This window comes from Choloepus didactylus, chromosome 7, assembly GCF_015220235.1.
Source record: "Choloepus didactylus isolate mChoDid1 chromosome 7, mChoDid1.pri, whole genome shotgun sequence".
NCBI classification, from domain to species: Eukaryota; Metazoa; Chordata; class Mammalia; order Pilosa; family Megalonychidae; genus Choloepus; species Choloepus didactylus.
The window spans coordinates 90,207,489-90,226,985 of record NC_051313.1 but is presented as its reverse complement, the minus strand read 5'-3'; the positions used below and the strand labels follow the sequence as shown (position 1 = coordinate 90,226,985).

Here is a 19,497-nt window from a genome sequence, read left to right as displayed (position 1 = left end):
ATTCAAAATCAAACTACTGAAGAAATTATAACTTAGTACTCTTAGATTTGTGCATTTTTATATGAAACTTGATGGGTTGAGTTCTCCATATATAGATAGATAGATAGATGGCAAATGTGATAAGCATTGCTTCTTTCACCATCATGTTCCAATTTGTGCTTCCTTCGGGCAGGACTTGAAAGCCCTACAAGAGCTCAATATTAAGTCATTGAAGGAGAGTCATTCTGCTGTTTTCACTGAAAAGATGCTTGATGATCCATTAGAGGAAAAGTGTGAACTTATCTTTCTCGCAAAAAGTTCTTTATGCTTTTAGGTTATGTAGTAAATTTTCCAGTAAATCATTTATGTCTTGATTTTTTTCTGAATGATTTGTTCAGGCAATATTTTGAAACTTCTACAAAATCTCTAGTTCTTAAATTTTATTTTTCCTGATGAAATCATTGATTATATCTCCTGTTTAAGATTTATTAAGCAAACACATACTACTTAAAACATAAACAGTAATTATTTATTGCAAAGCAATGGTCTCCAATTTCTGAATCAATTGACTTTTAGAGCAATAATCCCAATAATTCAGAGTCTAAAGTTTATGTGTGTATATATGTGTGTGTGTGTGTGTGTGTGTGTGTGTGTGTGTGTGTATTTATGTATGAAAGGAATAATAATGAGACAGGTAATTCAGAAAGAGGGAAACATTGATATACTAGCCAACTTTTTCACAATTTTAGATGGATGGATATTTCTGTTGGGTTGTAAATCTGAACTTTTCTAAACATGGATACTTTATCACTTCAGTGAAATATCAAAGATAAAGTATTTATGGTTTATATGATGCCATCTTCCATAAAAATTATGAACTATTTGGAAACTATTGTAATGGCTTCTCCCAAATATCAATGCCAGTTTGATTTGAGACCATTTATAAATAAATGTTCATAAGAAATTCATTGGTCATCAGTTTGAATTCAAATAAAATTCAACATCATTCTTTATAGAATTGATAGCAGTGAGTATATATAATGTGTTTATTAAATCAGGTACATGAGTTGTCAAATTTGGATATTTCTATAAACTGACATGGATTTCTACCATTTCTCACAAAAGAAATAACACCTTGCGTTTGTATGGTAACTTGTATTTTTCAAAACACTTATATATGTATATTCTTTCAAACCTTGTGAATTGGATAATAACAATTATATCAGCATCATTTGTAGCCAAATAAAGTATAGGAAGGTTAGTGGCCTTACTATATGTTGCATAGTTAGCTCACATCTGACTTGGCTTCAAATCTACTCTTGCTCACCTAAAGAAATTTAAATCAGCACTGCCTATGGCAAAAATCATATGATCTCTTCATCCCTGATGCCACCTTCACGGAATGTGATAAAGACTGTTTTCTCAGCTTGTATTGAGTCCTCTGTTGAAGCCACAGGCTTTTGCCATAGCATTAGAACCCCCCTTTCCCATCTCTCCCTAAACATTTGGATTTGTAACCAGCAGCAGCAACCCCAGTAGCAACCTTAGTAGCAGGTGCTCATGGTCTGAAGGCATTTATAAAAGGCACTGGCTGAGGTACTGAGTGGGTTGGGTGGAATACAGAGCTGTAAAAACAATTCAAGATTATAAGGTGCTCCTTATTTAGTGAGGGAGCATGAGCACAGACTCTTGGTATAATGAATCTCTGTACTCTGCTCAAGGTCTTAATTTTACTTCTATATTAAGGTCTATCACAGTTGCCTTTACCACTGTATATAGTATCTCTCTGCGAGATGGTGAGAAACCGTGATACAGACCATCTTTCATTCATCTTTGTATTCCTCACAGTGCCTAAAGGAGTACTGTGCTCTTTCTAGGCCCTCAAATAAAGTGCGTTGAATTTTACTTTGCTGCTATAATAAAAGATACAAAGGTCTAAGTACCTAAGGATGGCAGTTCATGAATCCATCCACTGATGCTCTCAACCCCAGTCCCTTCCAAATCCTCTGGACCATTAGGAGTTATTAAGGAAGAACAGAGCTATTCAAATAATTTTGTGGTGTACACTACAAAACTGAGAAAATGGAGAACCTTTCCTCTTATAAAAAAAGCAGTAGATTTAAATATGATGTCAGGAAATGCTGTGGGATTTCACTGGCCTTGCCACATCACTGGAACAAAGCATAATAAGTGTCTAATGAAGATACTGTGTATTCTGCTGGGAATCATTTTATAGAGAAAGGCAGATGTTATGAGTCTTTGGATTCAATGTGTTTTCTTCAGCAGTGTCTGGAATCTCTTGGTTAGCCCTCCATAAATGGAAAAAATAGGGGCTCCAATAATCCTACTTGTTCTGTCAATTTTTACCTGGAATTAATACTGAAGACTTGTCCTTCTTTTACTTTCTATTTTAAATACAATCATTAAGTAATGTAAAGATTGCTTCTGAATCTTGTCCTCCCACTGGAGTTGTTCATGTAATTTACCCCCTGGGACTTGGTCAAATGTCATGTCTAAATTCGCAACGATCACACACTTCCATAGGGCATGCTTATTTATTTTCAAAGAAGCAGCAGAGACTGAATCCACTGCATAGTGATATGTCCCAAGATGAAACCTCCTGATTGATACTACATGCCGAATGGAGCTCGTTTTCTGAAAATGCACCTAAAGAGCTCTGTGTGGTCTCACCCCTTCTCCTGTGACCTATTAGTAGCTTATTTGACTGGGTTCCAGAATTCTGAATTGGTTCAGTGGCAGATTCAGAAAGCTTTCTTTTCATCTTGACTGCTGCTCTCAGAGTTGTCCCTCCCACAGAGCGTTCTTTTAAAATTATCCTTTCTAAGAATTTTTACTGTAAGCCATAAGGATTCAAGTTTTAACTTCCCTTTGTTCCTTTTCAACATCAATTAGTTGGTGAGGCAAACTGACAAAAGATATATCTACAGTTTTGAACAAGGAATCTAATTCAAAGCTGACACTGGCTTATCAGCCTGGTATTTCTCTATCCTTTTCCCTTAAGTATTTGACAACAGAAAATACAAATATTCAATAAATGTTTGTAGAATGGAATTGAGTTGATCTAAAATGTTCAGGAATGAAAAAAATGGCATAATAAAAAAATAAAAATGAGCTAAACAAAATCAATCCTTAGACTCTGAAGTGAAACATCTGTTTTAATTTCCTCACTACTTTTAATTGCTCTTACACATAATAAACTGATTTCAAAAGAGAGAAACTTATCCCTTTAGTCAAGTTAAGAGACACCAGTTAAACTATGGGTATCTAACTGAATCACAAAAATATTTTTGTTCATTTGCTGTGAGGCTTTTATGAGGCTGACAAGTTCCAATAGGACTGAAAACAGGAACCCCATAAAACATTCTACTAGGTTCCCAACAAAGTAGGATTAAATTAGCACTTTACAAACGAGCAAAAAAAACAGTTTAGAATCCAAAATATTTCCTCCACTCACAGGCTATGAAACTCTTTTGAATAAACATCTTTGATGTACCCAATGACATATGACAATGACTATATAAGATAAAGACAGAAATGGATAATCATTATAATGGCACTGTTTTCTCACTAATAAACTCTAGTTTGCTTGTTTTGATTGGAAAGTGACTATGAAAGGTAAAAATAATTCTATGTCACTAACATGAGCTTGGGTTTGCTGGTTTAAACTGAATATCAACTTGAATAGAGCGTACATATGCTTGTCACGCATTTCTATGAAATGTTGAGCAGACACATGGACAGGAGCCCACAGTGTGGACCAGAGAGAAAAAATTCCCAGGGGTTGGCTGCTTCTTTGGCAGTGAGCTGTTTTTAGTTGGTAAAAACTCACTCTACCCAAGGAAATGCCTTCCAAGTCTATAAAACTTAAAAAATTGGAAACCAGAAAATCACTTTGCTTTGTGGCTTTAAATTATTATGTTTGTGTCTTTTCCTCTATGTTTTGTTTTGTTTTGTTTTCCCTGCAATGTACTATTACCTTTGAATTTCATGGGCATCTACTAGCACTTACATTTCATATATAAATATGTTTTCCTTTTCTCCTTTCTTCTTTCCCTCTCTCTCTCTTTTATAACATAAATAAATCAGACATTCTAAATCCATCATTTAAACGTGGGTGCTTCTGCTCCCTGGAAATAAGTAATGCATGGCCTAGTTCTGACAAGTAGTTCCTTTCTAAACTAAAACATAAATTCACAGTTTTAAGTTAATGTTCAAAATTTCTCCCTACACCCAAATTTCCAAAAACGCTCCTTTTAGGCATTTTACTTGTAGTTAAATAATAAAAAGGTTTAAATTTTGTTTAGAAAAGACAGAATGATTAATCAATTTTGTAAATATTTCAAAAAGAGGAGCAAAGTACTTGGGAAATAATGAGTTGCCCCACAGATGGATAATGTATCAAAGTACTGAAGAAATTATACCATCAATTTGGGGATTGTTAAAACTATTGCACATTCATTTCAAAAAAAGAGGAGATAATTGTCAAATTTTTAATACTGCAGCTAATGCACATTAGTGATGTTCAGCCACAGATGAAAGAGATCCATAAATTTTGGTTTTAGAAACCCTGTGAACGGATTACATGATACTGTAGAGAACTGTGGATGTAGAGGCATTTCCTTAAAGAAAAAAATAATTTTAGTATTATTTTTTTCAAAACAGCTTAAGGTAACAAATGTTACTACAGGAGTGATAGGAATTTTCCCAATTGTCAAATGAATCCCAGCTTTAAAATGCCTTTTTCCAAGTTACCAAATATTGAATGCAATTCATATTTAGTGATTTGTATTACAAAAATGTGTTCTGAAACATTTGCAGGATTTGTGTTTTACTGCTATAGCCATATACCATCAAATTATAATGCTTTTTGTATTCTTCCTTGCTGGTTCAGAGTCTGTTTGTCAGTCATGCTTCAATGAATGATTCAAAAATTAAAGAAACTTCTAAGAAAACTGAAAGAACTAAGATTTCCTTTTGGTGATGCTTTACTCACTAGGCTAGAAAATTTTTTCCACAATATATTTAAGTGAATAATTAATTGATCTGATAGGTTAACATTTTAGAAAGAAACATTACATACAATGGGGCAAACATTTAATACTCACAATACAGAATAGTTTCATTTAAAGTGCTTGTTTTTACAGCTAAGCGGATGGTAACAATTCTGTTATGTTCCTTCTCCAGGACAAACTTCAACTCAGCCAGGAATGAAAACAAAGGCAGTTCTAAATAGGAATTCTCATTGAAAGATGGCAAAAATAAAACTGCATCTGAAGAAAAAAAAAGGCATATTAAGACATTGTGACATCATAATGCTTCTCAAGTAGATAAGAACATACTATTGATAATTAGCTTTTATTTTAAAAGGTAATCCTGATAATTAAATTTAAATATTAGGTCCAAAGATAAAACATTTAAATATATAAGTATAATAAACTTGTAAAATCATTGACTAGTCCAGAAAAAAATGACTTAAAATAAACTCTCTGATGTTCGTGAATGGACTTGGAGAGTAAGCAATACCTTGGAATTGTATAAAAAACGTGTGTACCTACATATGTTAAATCATAGTTTTCATCAGATACTTAAAATATTCTGTGATACAAATAGCTGTATGTTTGTCAAAACTCAACAAATTATGCACTTAAAATCGATGAATTTTATTTGATGTAATTACACATCAATAAAATGGTAAAAAATTTGACACACAAAATAGATTATGAAACTATCATTTAGAGGGTTTTTATTAATATCATTAATATGTAATGCTTTTCAATAATATTTAGATATTTTGCATGTAGTATTGCTATAAATGCAAGGTTATTATGACTTCTTGAATTATTCTTTTGGAATTACTAATCTTTAAATGATTAACCTCAAAAAATCAGAATGCACAAAACATTTGTAAAGTGTTTCTCTTCCTGTAATATATCTGCATTTATAGCTACATAACTGGTACACTGAACAAGCATAATACATTGGATTTTGAAGTGCAACTTAAATTTTTGTCTGTACCATAGTGGGATAATTTTTCTCTGCTACTGAATAAAATCTTGACAGGCCCATGACTCCTATCTTCTCTATAGGACATATGATGATTCAGAAACCACATATCCAGTCTAAGAAATTTGTCAACACTTAAATCTTCCTTCAGAGATATGATCCCCTACTACCCATACCACTCAAGGTCTTTATTTGGACTGCCCCTATTGCCTGTCTTAGGGGCAGGAGTAGGGTTGGTTTCTGTTCTTTTTCTTCTTACCATCTCCCCTTCCAGCTAGCTGCTGTTCCTGACTGTTTCAGCTTTGAATGGGGAGAAGGCTGGGTGAGCTGGAAAGAACATAGAAGGGCATAGTAAAAGAGAGCTTGCTGAGCTGTGTACTGGTGCTGTTGTAAGAAGCTTTTTATTCTGTGGGCTTGGCAGAGTTTAAAGACGACTGTTTCTCTTGCGTTGAGGATGCCAGATCAAACACAAGATGCCCAGTTAAAAATGAATTTCTTATAAACAACAACATTTTTGGTACAAGTATATCCCAAACATTGTATGAGATACACTAAAAATAATTTATTTGTTTGAAATTCACATTTAACTGAGTACCCTGGTTTGTTTTGCTTTTTTTCATTGCTCATTCTGGAATCCTCTCTCTTTTTCACATATTGACCCCCCCCACCTTTTATTTAAAATTCAGTTTTATTGAGATATATTCACATATCACACAGTCATCCATGGTGTACAATCAACTGTTCACAGTACCATCATATAGTTGTGCATTCATCACCCAATATATTTTTTGAACATTTTCCTTACACCAGAAAAAAGTAAAATAAGAATAAAAAATAAAAGTAAAAAAGAACACCCAAATCATCCCCCACCCCACTCTATTTTTCATTTAGTCTTTGTCCCCATTTTTCTACTCATCCATCCATACACTGTGTAAAGGGAGTATGCTCCACAAGGTTTTCACAACCACACTGCCACCCCTTGTAAGCTACATTGTTACACAATCATCTTCAAGAGTCAGGTATACTGGGTTGGAGTTTGATAGTTTCAGGTATTCTGGCTATTCCAATACATTAAAACCTAAAAAGGGTTATCTATATAGTGTGTAAGAGTGCCCACCAGAGTGACCTCTCAACTCCACTTAAAATCTCTCAGCCACTGAAACTTTATTTTGTTTCATTTCACATCCCCCTTCTTATTGACCCCTTTTTATATCATGAATGGTGAAAACATTTCTTAACACTTCCAAGCTATATCTACTTTCAGGTATGGCACCTCATTTTGCTTACAGAGTTTATTATATCCTAGTGTCTGATAGAAAGTTCATTTTTCCCATCATCTTTATGCATGTAACTTGTGAAAGAGAGTCAGATACAAATAATATAGTTTACCTATTAACAAATTGTTTGAATTAAGTTGTATCACATATGTTACCACTTCTTGACCTTCTACACAATTTTTAACTCCTTTCTGTTTCTACATTTTATTGGATCATTCTTTCAGAGGCTATGAAAACCTAGTTAACAAAATCCTTTATCAATGCTCATAAGAGGTCTCTGTAATACTTAACATTCATTTTTATTAAAACTTTCTCCTTCCTCGCCTTTTGTGATAATGTACTACACTTTAGCTGTTTTCTTACATGCTGATAGATCCATTGCAGACTTTTTTCAAACATTACATAATGCACATAGTTCCAAGGCTCTGTCCCAGGTCATCAACTCTAAATCTACTCCTCTAAATATACTCCTCTGCCTTTTTTTTTTTTTTTTTTTTTTTTTTTCCACTCATAGCTCTTACTCTTCCAGGCTTAGAAACTTAGCATGATTATCCACCCATCTCTTCTTAAACTAGTGGCTGGTTCCTGTCACCTGTTTCTTAGATCAAATCTTGCAATTTTCCTTCTGTTACCACTACCCTTATTTAAGTTTTCATTACATTTCAGTGCAACTGTTGCAACAGCTTCTTCCTAACTGGCTTCCCTTTTTATAGTGTCTATTATGTGTCATTGCTGACATGTCAATTTTACTCAGCTAAATTTTGACCTTTTATCAAAAACCTTCATTGACTACAGAATAATTCTTCTGCTTAACTGATAAACATGGTCTTATTTTTTAGTGTTTCCCATACATACTCATCTACCAATTAAGGCTAATTCAAACTTTCTTCTGTTGCTCTGCTTCTGTTCACACATTTCTCTCGTCCTGGAATGCCCTTCCACCAAATTGCAGGTATATAAAACTTACTGTTAATTTAAGGCCCAACTTAAATACTTGCCCAAATTTGAACTCCCTATAGTATTGTATATACAACTCCTTTAGCGCACTCATCATTTTCTACTATGTGCTGCAGTAATTTGTATAAGTGTTGGGTAGAAGTGATACTGCAGTAATCCTGTTACTTTGGATGAGGGAGGTGAATTAACTTTAATTAGTAGAAATAGAATGTTCTAAGTAAATGAATTCTAAAAAGACATTGGGGTTAATATGAGAAAAGTCATTAAGGAGGAGAGTTTGACTTCTTGTGATCATAAAAATACAGTTGAGGTTTCATCAGATGGAACAGTGTTTGGAAGCTTGAATAGCAAAGGTGCCACATTTTAATGATGTAAAGAGGAAAAACACATGCCAGTCAATAAAAAAAATCAGTATAAGTAACAGCACTGGTGGAAGGTTGGATGAGAAATGTGGGTGGAATTATGTCAGAGGAAAATGGTTATGATTACAAAGGGATGGACTTGGGTGTAAATAAACAGGATTCTTAGCATATAACTTGGCAACATTTTGGATGTTGCAGATCTGTTGATTCTACCATAGATATAGTCTTGGACACCGTTTCTTCATGTTATTTAACCTGTTCTACTTTGAATCATTAATTCCACAAATATTTATTGAGTGACTACTACATGCTAGGTACTGTTCAAGAAATCCAGTAGTGAACAAGGTAGATAAAGTCCTCACCCTCACAGAACTTATATTAGTTTCATGGACAAAAACTTCAAGCTGCAGTTGATAGACTTTATTCTTCTGGGGTAATAGACTTTGTCTTAGGTTTCTTGAAAATTTTCATCCTAATATCCTGACCACTTTTGCCCTGATATTTGCTGTCACCAAGGAGCACTGTACCTTATGTGAGAAGTTAGACTAGGTAAAATGGACAGTCTACAAAACCTATCCCACCTCCCCTCCTATATTTTACATTCTCTGAAGGAAAGATCCATGTGTAATTTATTTTTGTATCTCATTATGGCATGCCTAGTTTTGCACATTTTAGACAAATGCATTCTTAGACAAATACAAACATAGCTAAAATAATTATGTGTGGTAGTTTTGGAATAAAAAGGATAGAAAAATTTTCATAGTTGAAATGCGATGAGGAAATCTATCTAGATGGAGCACCATACTTTTTTTATGGTTAGGCTTCTTCACATTATTGATAAATAATCAAGTTACTTTTTGGAAGAGGATAGATAGCCTTTATTTATGGGTTTATGAATGAATTAAATTATTTGGATTCATAATTTGTTTTTGTTTGTTTTTGTTTTCATTTTTGTTTTTAAATTCAATTTTATTGAGATATATTCACATACCATACAATCATCCATGGTTTACAATCAGCTGTTCACAGTACCATTATATAGTTGTGCCTTCATCACCACAATGAATTTTTGAACATTTTCATTACCACACACAAAAAAAGAATAAGAATAAAAGTTAAAAAAAAAAAAAGGACTCCCAAAACATCCCATACCCCCATCCCTCACTATTATTCATTTACTTTTTGTCCTCATTTTTCTATTCATCCATCCATACACTTCATGTGGGAACCACAAAGTTTTCACAATCACGTGACCACACAGTGTAAAGCTATGTAGTTATATAATCATCTTCAAGAATAAAGGCTTCAAGAATACAGGGTTGCAGTTCAACAGTTTCAGGTATTTCCTTCTAGCTCTTCCGATACATTAAAAACGTAAAAGGGATATCTACATAATGCATACGAATAAACTCCAGAATGACCTCTTGACTCTATTTGAGATCTCTCAACCACTGAAACTTTATTTTATTTCATTTTTCTTCCCTCTTTTGGTTCAAGAAGGCTTTCTCAATCCCATGATGCCAGAGCCAATCTCATCCCCACAAGTCATGTCCCATGTTGTCAGGGAGATTTACAGCCCTGGGAGTCATGTCCCACGTAGGGGGCAGGGCAGTGAGTTTACCTGCATAGTTAGCTTAGAGAGAGAAGCCACAGCTGAGCGACAAAAGAGGTCCTCTGGGGGTGACTCTTAGGTACAGTTTTAAGTAGACTTGGCCTCTCCTTTGCCGTAACAAACTTCATATCAGCAAGCCCAAAGATGGAGAGCTTGCCCTATTAAATTGGTAGTCCCCAATGCTTGTGAGAATATCATTAATTCCCCAGGTGGAATTTCCACATTTCCCCCCAGTCCCTCAAGGGGGCTTTGAAAATATATTTTTATCCTCTGCCCAAATTACTCTCAGATGTATTGGGGCTTTACACTAACCTGTACAAACCAACCAGATTTCACTCACCATTCAACAATCCATGTAATTATGCTGTTGAGTAAACTGACCATACAAGTTAAATTACATAGCGTGTTACAAAAATAATAGATTTTGCACCTAATAAACATGTCTTCTTTGATCTCACACTGAAGTAGAAGTTTTAAAAATATTGTCACTATTGTCCTTTACTCTTTAGTCTGATGTACCTTGGTCGTAACCAAGTCTATTTTATTCATATCAATAATTGAAGTATGATCTCTATTTTTAGACTCTTTTGCATTTGCTATATGGGGGTTGTGCCAGTTTGAATGTATTATGTCTGCCAAAATGCCATTATCTTTGATGTAATCTTGTGTTGGCAGACATATTGGTGTTGATTAGATTGTAATTCTTTGAGTGTTTCCATGGAGATGTGACCCACCCAACTGTAGGTGATAACTCTAACTGGATAGTTTCCATAGAGGTATGGCCCCACCCATTCAGCATGGGCCTTGGTGAGTTTACTGGAGCACTATATGAGCTCAGACAGAAGGAATGAACTTGCCAAGAGGGACACTTTGAAGGATGCTTAGAAACAGAGAGTACTGCAGATGAGAGACATTTTGAAAACAGCTGTTGAAAGCAGACTCTTGCTCCAGAGAAGCTAAGAGAGGACAAATACCCCAAGTGCAAGTAGGAGTGACATTTTTGAGGAACTGCAGCCTAGAGAGGAATGTCCTGGGAGAAAGCCATTTTGAAACCAGAACTTTGGAGTAGTCGCCAGCCAATGCCTTCCCAGCTAACAGAGATTTTCTGGACATCATTGGCGATCCTCCAGTGAAGGTACCTGATTGCTGATGTGTTACCTTGGATACTTTATGGCCTTAAGACTGTAACTGTGTAACCAAATAAACCTCCTTTTATAAAAGCCAATCCATTTATGGTGTTTTGCATTCTGGCAGCAATAGCAAACCAGAACAGGGGTAATGCTGACATTCATAGCTGCTGGACTCTAGCTCTTTGTCTCAGGTGTCTCAGAGATACCCAAAGTTCCAGGGACTGCCTAGGTTATACACAAAGAGCTCAGCATCTCAGAATTTAGAAATAACCATTACAACTCAGGAATGGATGTAACTGATGTAGGAGCTTACAATCTAGGAACCTTTGCAATAAGCCTTCCCCTGATAACCTATGCTCTCAGACTCAATTCTCAGAGTTTGTGCACCATAGTCAGTCCACATTAATGAGGCTTTATAATGTTTTTCTTTCTGTTTCTGGTTTATTTCACTCAACATACTGTCCTCAATGTCCATTCACCTCACAACTTCACTCCTTCTTGTAGCAGCTCAATATTCCATTATATGTATACACCATAATTCGCCATTCTGTTCATCAGTCTATGTACACTTAGGCCACCTCCATCCACTAAAAATCATGAATACTGACACCAAGAACCCCACTGTGCAAATGTCCATTCATGTCCCTCTTTTCAGTTCTTCTAAGTATATACCCAATAACCGAGTTGCAGGACCATATGACAAACCCATGCTTAGCTTCCTATGGAACCACCACACGGCCCTCCAGATGGGTTTGCACCATTCTACTTCCCCACAAATGATGATTAGGTACATCCCTTTCTCCACATTTTATCCAGCACTTGTTTCCCTCTGCTTATTTTTCAGACAGTTTTATTCACACACCGTACATTTCTTCTTAAGTAAACAATCAATGGTTCCCGGTATAATCATACAGTTATGCATTTACCACCAAAATCTATATAAGGACATTTCCATTTCTTCCACAATGAAAGAGGAAGAGGCGAAAAAGTAAAAAGAAAAAAGAAAAAGAAAGAAAAAATGACAGCTAAAAAGCAACAAAACAAAAAATAAAATTAAAATAAAACACAAAAAAAGTCAAACAACATGAACACTGAGAATTCCATACCCCTCTCTTATATCACCCTCTTATAGACATTCAGCTTTGGTGTATTGCCTTTGTAACAAGTAATGGAAGCATATTACAATGTTACTCCTAATTATAGACTCTAGTTTACATTGATTGTATTTTTCCCCAATACCACCCCATTTTCAACACCTTGCAAAATTGACATTCATTTGTTTTCCCTCTTATAAAAACATATTTGTACACTTAATCACAGTCATTGACCAGTCTAGGTTTCAATAAGTTATTCAGTCCCAGTCTTTATTTTCTATCTTTCTTTCTGGTGTCCTACATGCCCCTAACCTTCCTTTTTCAACCATACTCACAGTCATCTTTGTTCTGTGTACTTAATTATTGTGCTACCGTCACCCAATATTGTGCTCCAAACCTCTCTCACCTGTCTTTTTGTATCTGTCCATAGAGCTTCCTTTAGTATTTCCTGTAAAGCAGGCATCTTGTTCACAAACTCTCACAGTGTCTTTTTGTCTGATAATATTTTAAACTCTCCCTCAAATTTTTTGTATCTGATTTATGATATATTTATGACAGGAGTTTGCTTATGATCTTTTTTTTTGAGATTGTTCACATACCATACAATTATCCAAAGATCCAAAATGCACAATCAATTGCCCATGGTACCATCATACAGCTGTGCATCCATCACCACAATTATTTTTTTTTCCAATTTTTAGAACATTTTCATTACTCCAGAAAAGAAATAAAGACAAAAAAGAAAACTCAATTCTTCCCCTACCCCTAAACCCCCTTCCATTATTGATTCATAGAATTGGTATAGTACATTTGTTACTGTTGATGAAAGAATGTTAAAATACTGTTAACTGTAGTACATATTTTGCAATAGGTATATTTTTCCCTGTATACCCCTCTAATATTAGCTTCTAGTTATAGTATCATACATTTTTTTCTAATTCATGAAAGTTTTCTAATAGTTGTACAGTTAATTATGGACATTGTCCACCACAAGATTCACTGATCTATATATTCCCCTCTGTTAACCTCCAACTTTCCTTCTGGTGACATACATGACTCTAAGCTCCCCTTTCTGCCACATTCATACAACATTCAGCACTGTTAGTTATTCTCACAATAATGTGCTACCATCACCTCTGTCCACTTACAAACACTTAGGTTCAACCTAGTTGAACATTCCACTCATAATAAGCAACCACTCCCCATTCTTTAGCTTCATTCTATATCCTTGTAACTTATATTTCATGTCTATGTGTTTACATATTACAATTAGTTCATATCAGTGAGACCATGTAATATTTGTCCTTATGTGTCTGACTTATTTCACTCAATGTAGTGCCCTCAAGGTTTCTTCATCAACCTTTTTTTTTTAAGATGATTTTGTTAACCCACCATACTTTCCATCCTAAGTAAGCATTTGATGGTTCACTGCATAGTTACATATTTATGTTTTCATCACCATCACTACTATCTACATAAGGACATCTCCATTTCTTCCACAAAGAAGGAGGAAGAGTCAAAGAAGGTGGAGAGAGAAAAGAAAAAGAAAGAAAAAAAAACATGACAGCTAAAAAGCAAGAAAAGGAGAGATCGAATTAAACTAAAGTAGAATAAAAGACCCAGACAACATCACCAATGCCAAGAGTCCCATACCTCTCCCTTATGTTCCCCTCTTATAGGCCTTTAGCTTTGGTATATTGCCTTTGTTGTATTAAAGGAAGCATAATATGAAGTTTTTATTATCTATAGTCTCTAGTTTGCATTGATTGTATTTTTCCCCAATACCTCCCTATTTTTAACACTGTGCAAGTTGACATTTATTTGTTCTCCCTCATGTAAAAACATATTTATACCTTTTATCACAACCATTGAACACCCTAGATTTCACTGAATTTTGCAGTCCCAGTCTTTATCTTTCCTCTTTCCTTCTGGTGTTCCACATGCTCCTAACCTTCCTCTTTCAGCCATACTCACAGTCATCTTTGTTCAGTGTACTTAAATTGCTGTGCTACCATCACCCAAAATTGTGTTCCAAACCTCTCACTTCTGTCTTTTCCTATTTGTCTGTAGTGCTCCCTTTAGTATTTACTGTAGTGCAGGTATCTTGTTCACAAACTCTCTCCTTGTCTGTTTGTCAGAGAATATTTTAACTCTCCCTCATATTTGAAGGACAGTTTTGCCGGATATAGGATTCTTGGTTGGTGGCTTTTCTCTTCCAGTATCTTAAATATATCACATCACTTCCTTTTTGCCTCCATGGTTTCTACTGAGAAATCTGCATATAGTCTTATCAAGCTTCCTTTGTATGTGATGGATCAATTTTCTCTTGCTGCTTTCAGGATTCTCTCTTTGTCTTTGACGTTTGATAATCTGATTATTAAGTGTCTTAGCATAGGTCTATTCATATCTATTCTGTTTGGGGTATGCTGCACTTCTTGGATCTGAAATTTTATATGTTTCATAAGAGATGGGAAATTTTCATTGATTATTTCCTCTATTATTGCTTCTGCTCCTTTTCCCTTCTTTTCTCCTTCTGGGACACCCATGACATGTATACTTAGTGTTTCATTTTGTCATTCAATTCCCTGAGACGTTGCTCATATTTTTCCATTCTTTTCCCTATCTGTTCTTTTATGTGCAGAATTTTAGGTGTCTTGTTTTCCAGTTTCTGAGGGTTTTCTTTCAACTCTTGAGATCTGTTGTTGTATGTCTCTATTGTGTTTTTCATCTCCTGTGTTGTGCCTTTCATTTCCATAGATTCTGCCAGTTGTTTTTTCAAACTTTCTATTTCTACCTTATGTTCACCCAGTGTTTTCTTTATAGCCTTCATTTCTGTTGTTATACCTTCCCTGAGCTCATTGATTTGGTTTAGTGCATTTCTTTGAAAATCTATAATAGATTGTTTCTTTAAAGTGAAACAATATCTCAACTGTATCTTGATTGAGGTGTAAGTTTGTTCCTTTGACTGGGCCATATCTTCATTTTTCTTAGTGTAGGTTGTAGTTTTCTGTTGTCTAGGCATCTGGTTTCCTTGGTTACCCCAGTTAGGTTTTCCCAGACCAGAATGGGCTGAGATCTCAGAAGCGTTTCCCTGAGGGTGTGTCTTAGAAGACTGACACATCCTGTGAGGTCTCCAGTTGCTGTGCTTTTCCTAAGTTGCCCAGCAGGTGTTGCCTGTCAGCCTGTCACTCCCAATTGCTGTAAGGAGGTGTGGTCTCTTCAGTTTCTGTTTTGCTTGTTTTCCCCCAGGCTCTTGGATCTAGTTCTGAAGGGAAAGCTAGGCCCCACCTCCTTACTCTTAGGGAAGATACACCTCTAAGGACTTACCATCTGCATTTGAATAGTCTCACTGTCTCTGTTATCTCCACCCTTGTCTGGGTCAGAGTGCTGGGAACTGAAAGTGGCTGAGGCTCTCTCCTCTGAGCCCTTCAGATTGAGAGAGAGAAAGAGGGACAGAAAGCCCCCTTTTGGAGCCAGTACATGGCCCCCTAGTTTCACTCATCAGCCTGAGGTAACACCTGGTCTTCTGGGTTCCCCCTCCCAGTGCAGATGATTCTTTTGGTTCTTTAACGTCAGTCATCACTAAAAGCCTCTGTCTGCTTGTTTGGAGGTTTGTAGCTTTTATTCAGCAGTCTACATTTGTTAATTAAAACCCCAGTTGGAGCTCAGCTGAGCTATATTTGCTTGATACATTCAGAAAGTGCTGCTAGTTTCTAGCACCACAAAGCTTTGCAGCAAAGCCTGCTGTGGGGAGAGGGGGCTCCTGGTGTGGTTCTGCAGCTTTTACTTACAGATTCTATGCTGTGCTCTCAGGCATTATCCTGGTCCAGGTTGGTGTACGCTGTGTGGACAGTCAAGGTTGTCCCCCAGCAGTTATTCCAGATTACTTACTAGTTGTTTCTGGTTGTTTATTAGTTGTTCCATGGCACTGACTAAATTCCACTCCTCTTTATGACATCATCTTGCCCCTCCTCCCACTTCTTCCTGATTTTTGAAGGACAGTATTGCCAATAGAATTCTTGGTTGGCAGTTTTTCTCTTTCAATATCTTGAATATATCATGCCACTGCCTTCTCACTTCCATGATTTCCACTTAGAAATCCACACATAGTCTTATTGAACTTCCCTTGTCTGTGATGGATTGCTTTTCTCTTGCTGCTTTAAGAATTCTCTGTCTTTGACATTTGATAATGTGATTATTAAGTGTCTTTGTGTATGTCTATTCAGATCTATTCAGTTTGGGGTATGCTGCACTTCTTGGATCTGTAATTTTATGTCTTTCACAAAAGATGGAAAATTTTCAGTGATTATTTCCTCCATTATTGTTTCTGCCCCTTTTCCCTTCTCTTCTCCTTCTGGGACACCCATGACATGTACATTCATGTGCTTCACATTGTCATTCAATTCCCTGAGACATTGCTCATATTTTTCCATTCTTTTTCCTATGTGTTCTTTCATGTGTAGGATTTCAGATATCCTGTCCTTCAGTTCATGAATCTTCTGATTCTTCAAATCTGCTGTTTTGTGTCTCCATTGTATTTTTCATCTCTTGTATTGTGCCTTTCATTCCCATATGTTCTGCCAATAATTTTTTCAAGCTTTCAAGTTCTTCCTTATGTTTACCCAAATTCTTATTTATATCCTTCATCTCTTTTGCCATATCTTCCCTCAACTCATTGATTTGATTTTTTAATTGATTTAGGAGATTTATTTAATTAATAATTAGTTGTTTCAATTCCTGTATCTCAGTTGAAGTGTAAGTTTTCCTTTGACTGGGCAATGTCTTCATTATTCCTAATGTGATTCATAATTTTTTGTTGTCTAGGCATCTGGTTTCCTTTGATTACCCCAATCAGATATTCCCAGTCCAGATAGGCCCAGGTTTCAGGAGGAGGCTGTATTCAGTATCAAGTTTCCCTGAGGTTGAGACCCAACAGATTGTGAGACTTTCCTGTGAGGCCTCTAGACTCTGTGCTTTTCCTATCCTGCCCAGCAGGTAGTGCTTGTCAGCCCATAACTTGCCACTGGTGTAAAGAGGTGTGGTCCTTTCAATTCTCAGTGGATCCTGTCCTGTCCAGGGGCTGATGTGTCAGAAGCCAAGCTTAAGTTGTTTCTGGTCCCCCTCCACCCTAGGCCCTGGGGTCTGATTTCTCTGGGAATGCCACCTCTTGAGTTAGATCCCACCCCCATTTTCTTTGAGAAGATCCACCGTTTAGGGAGTTATCTTCTACACTTGAATTCCTCCTTTGCCTCTCTGACTCAGCTAATTCCACCCTTGCCTGGGTCAAGACTGACAACTGAAAATGCCTGAGGCTTTCACTAATGAGCTATTTAGGATGAGAGAGAAAAATAGGAAAAAGAGAGAAAGCCCCTTTCAGAGCCTGTCCCCAGCCCCCCAGTTTCACTGGTTGACCAGTGTTGGTACTCAGTTCTCTGTTCCCCTTTTCTTGTGACACAGCCATTTTCCATTATTCTGAGCTTAGCTGTCTCCAAAAGTCTCTGTTTTTATTTATTTATTACTTTTTTTTCCATCAGCCCCACCTCCTCTCTGCTGGGAGAGACTCAGGGTACTTTCCTACTAACTCCAGGTTCATCTGTGCTTGTAGCTTGTATTCAGTAGTCCAAATTTGTTAATTAAAACTGCAATTGGAGCTTAGTTGAATTACTTTCTCTCACTCCAGGTAACCTGCCTTTGGGAACGTTTCAGCTCAGCCTGCTATGCTGGTGGGGGAGGGGTGCGAGCTCCGTAATTTGAGATTTGCTTACAGTTGAATGCTGTGATCTCGGTCATTCCACCCATTCCAGGCTGATGATCAATGTGTGTCCAGTCACAGATGTCCCCAGCAGATGTTCCAGACTATTTACTAGTTGTTCCTGGGCATTTACTAGTTGCTCTAGAGGACTAACTAAATTCCACACCTCTCTATGCCACCATCTTGCCCCACCTCTCCATAATCAGGTTTTACATTTTCTGAGAAGACTTGAACTCTCTAAGTACAATAAAAATATAATTCAATTTGCTAAAAAATGATTTCCATGTTGCATTGCAGGAGTGTGTACACTGTATAATTCAGGTGCTCCTGCCTACATCCCAGCTCACACACTCCTTGAACCTTTCCTCAGAGCTGGCAGGTTTTATGAAAATTATTATAGGAAACAACAATTATGAACAACAAACACTTGCTATTGAACTGCTTTCTAACCATATTAATTCCCATTATCATTGTGTTTAGCGGATATGTTGAAAAAACAGAATTGCCCTGAATATGGAAAATAAGACTAATTGGGGTTAGGCAAAGTGTTTTCCTGCTGTTTCTAAAACCTCTTCAGGCAAAGCTATTTGCACACATTCCAAATTTATTTCTCTTCCAATTATAAACAGAAAAACAAAACAGAGTCTTTATATGGAAATATATATTTAAAATCTTACAAAATAAGTCATAGTATTTACTTTGAGTCTTCCAATTATAAAATAGATACCTAAAATATATTCTGTAATGTCTTAGTTTCTTCAAAGATCATGTAGGCTTATCTAACTCGTATTAGCTTCTATATACATTTAACAAAATTTAAAATCAGACCTGAGTTATGAAAAAAAATCCAATAAATTAACCCAGAAGGAGAAGACTTTAAATCTCCTAACCATACTATACTTTAAAATATACCCCTGAAATTGTCAAAGGAAGCTATGAAACCACGGTACTGAGTTTAAAGTCCCTTATGTTAAAAATATGGATAAAATTAGTTTTTTTTTCACCCAATATATTGCCATAGTATGAATCAGAACCATAGTCATTAATAAAGACAGCTCATGGAAAATTGAGGAAAATAGAGAATACCACGGAGTAGTTTATGATAAAGAAAACACAGAAGAGATTAATATTTTTACCTGGAACACAATGCAACTGAGCAGCATAAACATTATTCATTTTGAATAGAAATGGAGCTGTTTTGCCTACAAATGAGTTATTATCCCCTTATCCTTGTATAAAGGCCCTCTATGATCTAACATCAGAAACTGACACACTAATGTGCAAGTAAAACTACAAATGTAATGGATCAC

The 19,497-nt window shown here is 36.0% G+C and overlaps 1 protein-coding gene across 1 annotated transcript in view; it reads right to left on the bottom strand.

Annotated features, from left to right (window-relative positions):
• The window catches only part of EYS (eyes shut homolog), a 1,792,869-nt gene that overhangs the window by 322,912 nt on the left and 1,450,460 nt on the right, over positions 1 to 19,497 (bottom strand). The window contains 1 exon segment of the mRNA XM_037844664.1: positions 5,106 to 5,270. Coding sequence (XP_037700592.1) covers positions 5,106 to 5,270 — 165 coding nt within the window.